Source organism: Mus pahari, chromosome 5 (assembly GCF_900095145.1).
Source record: "Mus pahari chromosome 5, PAHARI_EIJ_v1.1, whole genome shotgun sequence".
NCBI classification, from domain to species: domain Eukaryota; kingdom Metazoa; phylum Chordata; class Mammalia; order Rodentia; family Muridae; genus Mus; species Mus pahari.
The window spans coordinates 24451555-24464455 of NC_034594.1; the positions used below are offsets into that span (position 1 = coordinate 24451555).

Below are 12901 nucleotides of genomic sequence, written 5' to 3' on the forward strand. Positions count from 1 at the left end.
TAAACTGGTAGTGATGTGCTAGTGCTGTGTTGATTTCCTGTTAATAGTTCTCAGGAATTACTCTTTGTATATCTATGGCTATGCCAGGCCCTTCGGAGGGCTGCTTTTAGAGGGCTTTTCTATAGACTACCTTACCACAACTCTGACTGACTTGTTGAGAAAGAGGTAGAATGAAGTTGTGGGAAGACCCTGCTTTGGGGAATGAGTCTGGCTGGACTCAGGTGTAGACAACTACTTAACTTGGAACACCTAGTTTACATGGCTGACTTTCTATCTTAACTGATACTACCTCCCTCTTCTGTAAGAATAGACAGTCGTAAAGTGTTTCATCTGTGTTAAGTTAATCTCCATACTCTTAACAGTTTGGTATACTCCATTCTTAACAGTTCGGTGTGTTCGGTGACAGAAAGCTATTTACAGCTATAATTGTGATTGTCATTGTAGGCTATTTTATTGTCAAGTTGTGGAGTTTCCTGTGCTGCAGTAAGGACTAATTTCTTGTTTCTGCCTAGCCCTTGCAGTTTACTCAGAGTCTGTTTTCTTTAATTAAAAAAAAAGGAAAACACTTTGTTAGTGATAAGAGTCAGTAAATTTAATTTTCTTATGATATATAGTTGTTGAAAATATGTAGGATTTGCGATGGTGGTTATTGTTATAAAACATTGAATGGTATAGAATGAACATGTTGTCACATCATTTCACAATGTTAGATTACAAATGTTCTGGTGGCTTCTATTTCATAGAATTCAAAATACTATCAAAACATCATATATGTCCTCGTAGCAGTTAGTTATTTTTCCCTCTGTACTCCCTGGTCTGCAAGAACCAAAGTGAGCCAAACCTTATTTTGATGCCCTTAAATTAGAGCAAGTGTTCCTTAAATAATCTTGCCTCTTCATGACTTTGGTTTACATCTGGCCATGCAGTACAGTAAAGCTAAGTAGGTGTGCTTCTAATGGTGAAACTTTGGGAAAGAAGTAGAAATACATACACAAGTAAGCAGGCATGAAAATTTTGGCATGGTAAATAAGGTTTTCTAAAATTAAAATCATTTTATTGGAAATTAATTTGCTTTTCAATTAAAACAAGAGAAAGGGTTTGTTTGTTTGTTTCAAAGTCCTGGTTATAATTGTGTATAGATCCAGGAACAGTTTTGTTCTTTCCTAATGTTTGTAGTAAGGATTGATAATGGTTTATTTCTTACAGAATATCATATATACACACACTTTGTTCTTTGTTTCACAAAGCTTACAGCTTTACTTTGAAGATACCAGTTTAGGGATTGGAGAAAAGAATGGTTAAGAGCACTTGCTGCTCTTCCAGAGAGACCTGGATTTGATTCTCAGCACCCACACAGAGGCTCCCAACCTTTTATAACTCCAGTTCAAGAGTATCCCTTCAGCAGGCACCAGATATGCACATGTTGTATAGACATACATGAATACAAACTCCCATATATGTAAAATATAAATAAATCTAAAACATAATAAAGAAATTGTTTTTTATTATTACCTAAACAGATGAAATTTTAATAATTTCATAATAGTAATTAACCATTTTATGAGCATTTTAATTCTTACCAGTTTAAAATTTAATTTCTTTATTTTAGAAGTTACCGTGTGTTCATGTTCTTCTGAGGTATCAGCAAAATTTGTTCTTCATGCAGTACAGCTTGTGAAGCAGAGAGCATATCGAAGTCATGAATTTTATAAGTTTTGTTCCCTTCCAGAAAAAGGAACACTTATTGAAGCTTTCCCTGTTTTGGTAAGTTTATCTAACAAGAAAATCGAGAACACTCTCAAGACATTATATGTTGTGCCTCGACCATGTTACAGATTCAGATTCTTTTCATGCCTGTCAGATGAGGTAGGAGGATAGGTAATGTAATGAAGAATACTGAAATCCAGGGCTGGTGAGAAGGCTCAGAGCTTAAGAGTACTTGCTGCTGGGGGGAGGGTATAGGGGACATTGGGGATAGGATTTAAAATGTAAATAAAGTAAATACCTAATATAATTGGAAAAAAAAAAAAAAAAGAGTACTTGCTGCCCTTGAAGAGGAGTCTGCTTCAGCTCACAGCACCTACTGGGCAGCTTGCAACCATCTGTAGCTCCAGTTCCAAGGGATCCTATGCCCTCTCTGATCTCTTCATGCAATGGGAAAGCACCAAATGCAAGCAAAACATTTATATCTGTAAAATAAAAATAAATCAGTCTTTTAAAAAAAAAGAAAAACTGAAAACCAAACCAGTTATCACAGTACTTACCTTTGATCCTAGTATTTGGGAGACAGGAGAATTAGGAAGATCTCCAAGACCAGCCTGATTTACATAGTGAGAATCTATTCTAATAAGTAAAATTTAAGCTGTGTTTCAGAAGTGAATTTTCCTCCTCTATTCTTCCCTTCTTAAAGTGCTATGGTGGAACTCAGTGTCTGTGCATTCAAGACAAGTAGATGAATTGTACCCCAACCAATATTCATCTCTCTTTAATTCTGATACTTCTGTTAAAGAAATGTTCTAGGGCTGGTGAAATGGCTCAGTGGGTAAGAGCACCAGACTGCTCTTCCAAAGGTCTGGAGTTCAAATCCCAGCAACCACATGGTGGCTCATAACCATCCGTAACAAGATCTGACACCCTCTTCTGGAGTGTCTGAAGACAGCTACGGTGTACTTACATATAATAAATAAATCTTAAAAAAAAAAAAGAAATGTTCTAATCTTGGACCTTCATTTACATGGCACTTGTTATCTTACTTAAAGTCCTACTGTTAAGAATCTCTATAAAGTAGTATAATTTGCAGACAGAATTGTCAGGTCTTTGCTTCCCCCCATGTTTGGAATCCTTCATGGAAGGCATGTGTGCAACTGTGCTTGCCGTGCTTGCTCCTTTGGGTTTTCAGTTCCTTCAGTAACATCATTTTGTCTCTTGTGTCTCTCTTTTCCTTTGAAATGGGGTAGTGTTAGCTTTAGTCATCTCCTTAAATGACTGGTACAACAGAGCTTAGGATACTCTTTTAAAATTGATCCTTAAGAGTAGGATATGACTGTAACTTTACTGATACATACTCATGGCTATCCAGTATGCCTTATAAATTTTATAATATTTCTTCTCATTATGAATGTTAATTATGTTTAAATTGGGTTCTAGGGTTTTTTATTACTAATGTACTATATGCATAAATAAGTAAATATAAATAGATAATGAATGATAAAATATTTTGTTTCTTGCTACAAATAAAAATTTTGTTTTGAAACAGGTAATATTTGGTGATATGAGGGAGAATTAGAAAACAGATTCATTCTTTAACATTCTCATTTTTATTTCTAGGGCGGGAAAGCAATTGAATTTTGTATTGCTCGTTGGTGGGCAAGTCTCAGTGATGTCAATATTGATTATACCATATCATTTCATGGGATAGTGTGTACTGCACCACAGTTAAACATTGTAAGTACTATAACATTCTCATTATTTTTAGTGTCATTTTTGTTATGAAAAATGACTTCTGAATAAAAGTATTTATATATCCGAGGAAAAAAAAAAGATAAATGACTTCTATGGTAGATATAAAACTTAATTAGAAACTAATCTATAAATCTTAATATATTCATTCATGGATATTGAAAACTTGCATTAATGAACATATATATAAAATATTGTCTATTAATGTTTGAAAAATTAATTTTTAAATATGTTTTGTAGCATGCATCTGAAGGAATCAATCGTTTTGATGTTCAGTCCTCTTTAAAGTATGAAGATCTGGCTCCTTGCATAACTTTGAAGAGCTGGGTGCAAACACTACGGTATCTCATTATTTTAAGAGCTACAAAAGTTGAATGTTATTGCAAGAATTCTTTTATTGCTTTTTGTTTGTTTTTCTAATTTTTATCTATGTGATGCTAGTATTTAAAAAAAAAAGTTTTCTTTTGCTGTCTAGGAATCTTGAGTTTCCAAAACATGGTTCAGCATTGTTTTCTACCCTCACTGATCCTATCATCAGTAGTGTCCCTAAATGTTAACCATTTCATTAGCAGTTGAGACTGAGGCAGGAGAAAAGCAAGTTCAAGGCTACCTGGATAACTCAAAAAAATTGAGAAAAAAGGATTGAGGAACTGCTTAACAATAGGGTTCACTTTCCATATGTAATACCCTCAGTTTAATCTTGGATTTTACAACAAAGCAAATTAACAGTGTCAAATTTTTATTTTGTGAATTCATTGTTCATTGTTTGAAAAATTCAGAATCAGATAGTTTTAATTAGACACATTTTTATTTTTGTTTTTATTGGTTATCTTATTTATTTAAATTTCAAATGTTATTCCAATTCATGCTCTAAAACCCTGTGAAACTCGATTTCAGATCCTTTATTACCAATGGTAGCAGTTGAGCATATAGAAATATTACTTGAAAAAGCCATTGTCATACCTTTTTACAACTGTGACCATTGGAGTAAACCCCTCCCTACTTTCTATTGAAATCTTCATATATTTCTTCACAAAAATTGAAATAATAACTGTACAGTAAGATAAAAATCTCAAATGAGGTTGAAAAATAAATGTAAAATTAAAAAATGTATAAAATAAAATAGATGTGCAACAAGAAAATAAAGAAAAGAAAAGAAAAATTCAGAATCAGAAAAATCTCATTGACAATAAAAGAAATTTGTCTCCTAAGTGTATGCCATAAACTCCCTGTGGAAGCAGGATTTTCCAATGTTGGTGTTCTGTTGCTGATAGCTTTGCAGTGTCATTTCCTTAGGACAAGGACTAGCTATACCCCTGCATACAATGTGGCCCATGCCACACCTATGCCCAGCACAAGCAAATATGAGTGAGTGAGTGTACACATCAGAAATGTTCTTTAACTCTTTTGGTAATCATCACCCAATAGTTGAGATTTGGTTCTGCTAAGAACTCTGTGGTAACATTTTTAAGTGTTTTTGATTATGAACTTCTGTTCATGTCTTTGTAGTATTGCAGCAATTTAGTCAATATAGACTATATATTAATAGTTAAAAGATTGTACAGTTTACTATAAAAGACAGTTTAAGAAGTGGTCTTCACCTTGCATGTTTAACTGCTTTCTTTAAAATTTTAAAAGTCTTAGCTTGGCAGTGGTAGCACACGCCTTTAATCCCAGCACTTGGGAGGCAGAGACAGGTGGATTTCTGAGTTCGAGGCCAGCCTGGTCTACAGAGTGAGTTCCAGGACAGTCAAGGCTATACAGAGAAACCCTGTCTCGGGAAAAAAAAAAGAAAAAGGAAAAAAAAAAAAATGAAGTCTTGACTTAATTCAGTGATGCAGTTGCCTTGTTACAGCCCAGTAAATGCAAAAACCAGACCTTTAGGATCAAGAGATGTTTTGCCAAATAATCGCCAGCTTTATGAGATGGTCCTTACATACAGCTTTCATCAGGTATGTGTTTTCTAGTAAAATATCCTGTGTAGTAATTTCCCATCTTATGTACTATGAAATCACAGTTGGAAAGATGTGACTGGTCTTTGAGACTTCGTTTTTATTCATAATTTATTGAGGTTTTTTTGTTGATAGGACAGGTAACAGGAAGAAAGAAAAACATAAAGGAAGGAGTTGCTACTCTGCCACACTGTTTCAGAGGGTACTCTCTGGGCTCTGTGTGTCTGGGCTTGTAGTCCAGCAGTACACTGTACCGGAGCCTACCAGCACAAGTTGAACAATCTCTGAGGAGAGAGCAAGGATTAAAGATAGGAAAGGCAGAAAGAAGACAGAGACAAGAGACAGAATTGGGAGGACTGCTGGTCAGTACCACAGTAGCAGCAGTAAGACCTCTGATCCCATCCAAATGCCTTTCCGTTCCTACCACTAAGGTCAATAGAACCTTCAGCCCCTCACCTTGAGCCTCAAGCGTACCTCCTCTTATTGTTCCATGCCTCAGTAGGCCAGGAAATATGCCAACAAATGCTTACCCACCTTGACTCTTTCTGGCAGGCAGACTCTTTTGTTCTTTTTTTCTTTCTCTCTGCTTCAGAGAAACGGGCAAACTATTACTCTGCTTTTAAAAATAGGCAAATGGCTCCAGACAGTACATAATGGCAGTATGAACATTTAGTAGATGCTGCTCAGCTGACAAAGACAGAGACAAGATACCAAGAAAGAAATTTAGAACATGGCCCCTGCCAACCAGCTTCCTCCAATGAAGCCCTGCCTCCTAGAATTTCAGTGATCTCCAAAACAACACATCACCACCAGCTGGGTACCAAGTATTCAGCATATGTGAGAGACACTGCCCCTCTTGACCATAACACAAGTATCCATTTTTAACACCTAGCCTGATTATGCTTTGCAGAGAGTTAATAGTCAAAGTACTTGAGATGATTGTAAATGTTGGAACCAGGGGGGTTTAGAGTCAATGAGATTTCAGTTCATTTTATTCTTACTTTATTGAAGCATAATGTGACTTTAGTCTTAATGTTACATACTAGTAGATTTCAATAAATTGTTAAGATTCCAGTTTTATAAAGTAATGAGACTGTGTTAGAACTATATGTATTTGTTAGAAGTGTGTGTGTGTGTGTGTGTGTGTGTGTGTGTGTGTGTGTGTGTGTGTGTAGGAAGAGCACTAGGTTCATAGATTTTAAAGTTTACAAAAGTGCATCTATTTAATGCCAAGATAGTAGCTATCGTATACTTTGACAAAAAAAATAGTTATAAGAATGTATTTTGGATACTTTTTGAAAAGTGTTATTGGTATTATATATAAATCATATCAATAATTTTTTTTAATAGCCCAAGAGCGGAGAAGTAACACCTAGTTGTCCACTCCTTTGTGAATTGTTATATGAGTCAGAATTTGACAGTCAATTGTGGATTATTTTTGACCAGAACAAAAGACAGATGGGCTCAGGCGATGCCTATCCACATCAGGTATAAATTATAAAAACTAATAAATCCCAAATTTCTTGTTAAGGTATAACATTTAAAAGGTCTTTTTTAAAAGTACCATAAAGTTACATTCAATTTTCTGATACCTATAGAAATCTCTTTTGCTCATTGTAATTATTAAGCAACAGACTTGACAACTTTTCTGCCATATACTAGAGGATGTTGCTTACAAATACTGGCCAATAGAGCATTTTTAGTTGAGAAGGACCACATCTGGGACTTTGCACACGCTCAGCCATGCACTCTTCCACTAGATTAGACCTCCAGTCCTAGTATATCTGTTTGTTGCATTATTTCTCCCTCCTACACACTGCTTCTACTAAAGATAGACAGTGAATGGGAGACTGTAACGTGACCCCAGGTCTGAGTGGAACACTGGGGTTAATACGGCCTGGTGGTTTCAGTTTATTAGTACCTTCATATCTGAAATAGTATTGAGCATTGAACTGCATGCTGTGTACTTTGTTTTCCACTGATACTAAAGGACATGTAACTACTTAGAAATTTTGTCTCTGGTTGAAATTGTATTTGAAGATATAGGAGATATTTTTCCTGAAATCCTCATGATTTTTTGCTGAATAATAAAATAATTAAATAATAAAATAATAAAAATTGTTTATGGAAGCTTTTGCATTTAAGGAATGATCCCAGTTTTCCCCTGTCAAGCAAGCAGCAATCTCATCGCTATAGTCTGGAATGTTACTTGAGTTAGATTTCACATTGGCTCAGAAGACATTGCTTCTGCAAAATACTGACAGTATCTCTATTCTATGAGCATGTTAGCAGAGTGGGATATAGTAGCTTTACAATCCTGATCTCTACTGGCTCCTTATTTTCCCTGCTTGTCATAAAGGGATGTGACACTTCACAGTTAAAATATAAAGTTTTACAGAAGTCACACATGTGCATACACATGAATGTTTATTTTAGATAATATTCAAATCTAATTTTGACTTTTTGACTACCACTTCATGTTTCTTATGACCTATAAACAAAAATATACTTGCTTTTCTTATGTATTGTGTGATTATGTAGATACGCTTGGGGTCAGGTGAGCCACTTGATACTTCAAATTCTGCTCTGTTCACTAGCACCTTAGACACTTTGAGTATAGATGTCTCATACCTTGTACATTCTGTAAATGGAACTGTCTCTTTTATCCTTTTACTCTCATTTTACTGAACTAAACTTTTTCCAAATGTTTTCTTTTTTAGTATTCTTTGAAATTGGAGAAAGGAGATTATACAATTCGATTACAGATTCGTCATGAGCAAATCAGTGATTTGGATCGTCTCAAAGATCTTCCGTTTATTGTTTCGCATAGGTTGTCTAATACCTTGAGCTTAGATATTCATGAAAATCATAGCCTTGCACTTCTAGGAAAGAAGAAATCAAGCAGTTTAACATTACCACCCAAATACAATCAGCCATTCTTTGTTACTTCCTTACCTGATGATAAGTAAGTGCTGATGTTGATGTATGTTAGTCTACATTTATAATTTGCTATCATTTTAGTCTGAAGTTATTTCTCATTTTGATTTTTGAAAATTTGGACATGGGAAATATTTCAGTTTGATTTTGATGGTTTTCCTCTAAGTGTTTTTGTGAAACTTTTTCTTTTGTTACTTTTTCCCTTTTTAATTCTCTCATTAGAATACCTAAGGGGGCAGGACCCGGATGCTACCTTGCAGGCTCCTTGACATTGTCAAAGACTGAGCTTGGAAAGAAAGCTGTAAGTACTAGTGTTTTACACTGAAAGTACCTGTTTAAAATTTTCCATCCCTTTGAAGATGGGCTTTAAGTCCATCGTTCAGAAAGGGTAAAAGAATACTTGCAGGGAGGGAACAGTAATTGTTTTTCTTTTTTTGAGCTCTTAGTGAAGGTGGATTAATATTTGGTACCTTTTTAAATGTATCATTAAAAAGTATTTTATGTTCTTTTCCACAAGTCTCATGCCCTAGACCTATTCCACCACAGTTCCTAAAGTTCAGGTCATAATTGGTTGAAGCAAATGGGATACGTAAAATTATAGCATACCCTAGAATTTCAACCAACATATTGTAGATATTGGAATAAGTCAGGTTCTCTTCATTTGTTTATAAAAACCAATCTGAAGAATATTTATTAATGAATATTAGCTCTCACATTTGTGAAGGCTTGTGGTCTACAAGACCTCAACAATTACGTGGATAAATGTATGGTGTTTCTTGTGATTCTGCTTTTTATAGTTTCAAAATGATGCTTTTTGTTTCTAGTTTAGAGATAAGTTATTTAAAACTTAAAGGTATTTATTTCAGGTTTTTCCATCTTGTTTTTATTACAGATTTGTTGCAGAGAATGTTTTTTTATGTGGATCTGTCACCCTTTATCATAGGTCATTTTGGTGTAATACAATTCTTACATCTGTGCATTTCTCATTTAGCATTAGTTCATACAAAACTATGTAAGTCTACTTAACCTAATCCTGGGATCTATAAATGCTGTTGTCAGAGTGAACTCATCTCATTTATCTTGAAATGTATTTTTTCTTGTCACTGTTCAACCAAGGGCATATATTCATAGCCATAAAGAGTAATTTGGGGATTTTGTGCTTAGAAAACGTTTACCTTGACATCTCTCAGGATGCATTTCATTGGGTTCTCTTACTCATACATACTTACTCATACACTGAAGTATCATTTGGAGTAAATCAGCACTTGATACTGGACTTTGTTCTTGAACTGATTTAAGAGATCCTCAGAGATCTCTTTATAGATTTACCTAGATGGCTGCTTCTACGGGACTTCAACTGAGGTCTTCACCCAGATGGTAGATAACTCATCTCAGAAGTGCACGTCTCATGGGAAGTACAGCAGGGAAGAATTATTGGCAGAAGTAGTCTTATAAGAATTCAGAAATAGTACTTCCTGACAATACTGTCAGAGGCAATATTGAAATTATAAGTGCTTGGAATTGACTGTTGCTAGCGTTCTATAGATAGAAAGGTTGATTATAAGAAAATAGCAATAATCTAAAGTTATTGAGTATAATTGCCATTGGGTTCTTTATTTAAACTTTCCTCAGCAGTTTTATACTTCCTACATTTTGGTAGTTGGAAAGGAAATGCCATTTTGCTTCACTTTGCCTTTCATTGTAGCCCTGAGTGTTACTTTGGTTTTTTTGTTTTTTGTTTGTTTGGCTTTTTTTTTTTTTAAAGAATGACTTAGGCTTGTGTAATGGTCGTGACCTCCTGTATCCAATCAGACTCTGCAGACTGTCAGCTAAATTTAAATGTTTTTTTTTTTAAATGTTTTAGTGATAACAGAATTTAATCACTAAATATTTTATCCAAAACACTGAAAGAATTTTGCCTTAAAATGGCATATTTGATTGCATTTTTATTTTTAAAAATTGGCATGGTAGTGCTGCTTTCTTTAAAAAAGCATGCCATTTTGGTCACAGATCTGACCCTTCTGAGTACTGTGACAACATACAGATGGAATGTTAAATCGGAAGAAAGTTAGGCAGAGGTGGTATCGCCATCCTGTGTAGATTATGCATGTTTTCTTACAGAATGTCGTTCTAACTCCCAGGGGCAGTCTGCAGCAAAACGACAAGGAAAATTTAAAAAGGTACTGATTGTCAGTTCTTAAAAACGATGTCTTAAAGCCTTATTTACATAGTTATTAAACTTTTTTTCTCTCACTATTATAAATCTTTATTTTTAAAGAATCTCTCCCTTAGTTTCCTTTCTTTACATTCTGCAGTATAGTTCTTAGTTAATACCTACAAGCAGTATTGACATAGTGTCTTTCTAAAAAAGGCTTTTTAAACCATAACCCTATGGTTTATTTTCCATATTTATGGAATATGGAAACCATATTTATTAAACCATATTTTCCAGTGGTATGGATGATTTTTATAGCTTCTCATTTATTGGTATAGATAAGCTGTGAAGTTGAAAAGTTTGAAATTTTGCATATCCAAAGTCATAAAGAGATGAATGCAATGGAGAGCAAAGTCATTATTTTTAAAGTCTAGGACTGGCAAGATGACTCGATGGGTAAAGGTCTAACAACCTGAGTCTCATCTCCAGGACTCACAGGATGGAAAGAGAATTATATTCTGACCTGTATATATGTACCATGGCACTCACCTGTGTACACACACACATACACACACACTCTAAATAAGTAATAAATAGAATTTTAAAATGTAAGAAAAATGTAAAAATACTTATAATCTAAACGCCATTTTAAGTAAAATGATTTTGTTAATAAACTAGTCTCTGCTCTTGCATCTATCCTAGTTATGGGAGGACAGATACAAAAAATAGTGAATAAGAACTCCTAAATAAAAGTTGAGTATGTAATAAAAATACAGACAGATTTGATGCTATGAGTATTGATTCCACTTGATTTCTGTTAGCATATGAGAGTCTGTATTGACTGCTGGACCCCCATTTAACTTGAAGATCTCTACTCTGAGTACAGAGAAAAGGATACATTTGAGGAAGAGCCATTCAGTGGCCTATTTACCCAAGAGGTATTGTAATAGAAGAAACAGTTGTGTTTTATAGTATTGAAATGTTGTCTAGAACGTTCTTTTTGATAAGCTCTGTTACACAGTGAAAAATCTTCTAGTTAAGAAACTAAAGATGAGTATTTCTCAGATGGTTTCGTTTGACCCATTTGGGCACAATCATAATCCATTTAATAGATCATAACTGAGCATTTAAAAAATCTTATTTAATGTATTGATATGGGCCTCCGAGTTGCCATGAAGACAGTTTGAAAAGGTTTGCCAGGAACTCAACTACAAAAGGAAGCATATTTCAATAAGGTTTAGGCATTGCTTTTCTTCCACTTGTATTTTTTAGTTGGCCTACACAGTCTTGTTGGGCTAAGGTTGTACAAGGTATAATAGATAGTACTGAAGTGTGGGATTATTATTACTAGATGCTGAATAAAGCTTGTGTAACAAACTTGGGATCTAGAATTACTTCTGTCCACCCCTTCCTCTCAGTACAAGTACATGGCATAGTACAGCTCTTTTATAAAAAAACAAATATAAAGTTATGAAGAGAAATACAGATATAATATAAAATAATTTAGATACTTTTAATAAACCATAAATTGCACCAGTGATATTAATCTTTAAAATAGTTGAGCTTTTATAAAGCTTTTACTTTCATAACTAAATTAATAGTTGAAGCACTCAAGAAACTGGGCTTTTTGAACCAGATCTAAGTGGTGTTGTGTTATGCTGTCCACTGGGCAGTTACTGGTTTTACAGGTAACATTGCTTCTGAAAAATATTCTTCAGTTTGAACACTGTTGAAATCTTTATGGGTAGCTTACAAAGGCTTTTTTCTTCTTCAATTTTAATACTGTTTCTTTTGTTGAGAACTCCATAGCTTTTCTGCTATGAGTATTCTTGAATATCTTTTTTAAAACATTACAATCATTCATGATTTAAGGTACAAAATCATTAGTATTAAATTAACTATATATTGGTCCCTTAAGTGAGTTGAAAAAAAAATTTATTAAAGAAAGAGTGTGATCATGGTGACACAATCTAAAACAACTCTCATTTTCCTTTTGATTAGGGTTTATAAATACTGCATTTATAATTTTGATAATAGAAAAATCTTGTGAAGTATTTTTATAAGGTTTTACTATATTTTAATTGTACTGGTTATTGATTTTTTTCTAAGATCATAAACTTTTTATGCTCATTTTTAATGATAGTTGAAGCTTGCTATAATAGGATTTTATATTTTCTTAGGTGGTACCTTTTATCATACATTAATTAATTAATTTTCTGTTTTCCATACTAAAACAGTAATAAAACATGCCTTATCTTTGAAATTCAGAAGAGAAATTGCCTTCTAAAACATAGGTTTCTCTATGTTGAAGTTCCCACTTTCTAGCCTGTTAAATGAATAGGGACTGTCAGGCAAGTGGTGATTTACAGTCTGTGTAACTTGCTATGTGAAGAATTTG

The 12901-nt window shown here is 34.0% G+C and overlaps 1 protein-coding gene across 2 annotated transcripts in view; it reads left to right on the plus strand.

Moving 5' to 3' along the window:
* The window catches only part of Tpp2 (tripeptidyl peptidase 2), a 67789-nt gene that overhangs the window by 43592 nt on the left and 11296 nt on the right, over positions 1–12901 (plus strand). Inside the window, exons 17-24 of one of the 2 annotated variants that reach the window (XM_021197248.2) lie at positions 1610–1764; positions 3328–3444; positions 3700–3800; positions 5315–5411; positions 6762–6899; positions 8132–8376; positions 8571–8649; positions 10490–10528. In XM_021197248.2, coding sequence (XP_021052907.1) covers positions 1610–1764; positions 3328–3444; positions 3700–3800; positions 5315–5411; positions 6762–6899; positions 8132–8376; positions 8571–8649; positions 10490–10528 — 971 coding nt within the window. The remainder of the gene's footprint in view (positions 1–1609; positions 1765–3327; positions 3445–3699; positions 3801–5314; positions 5412–6761; positions 6900–8131; positions 8377–8570; positions 8650–10489; positions 10529–12901) is intronic. The other variant, XM_021197249.2, reaches the window with a different exon arrangement.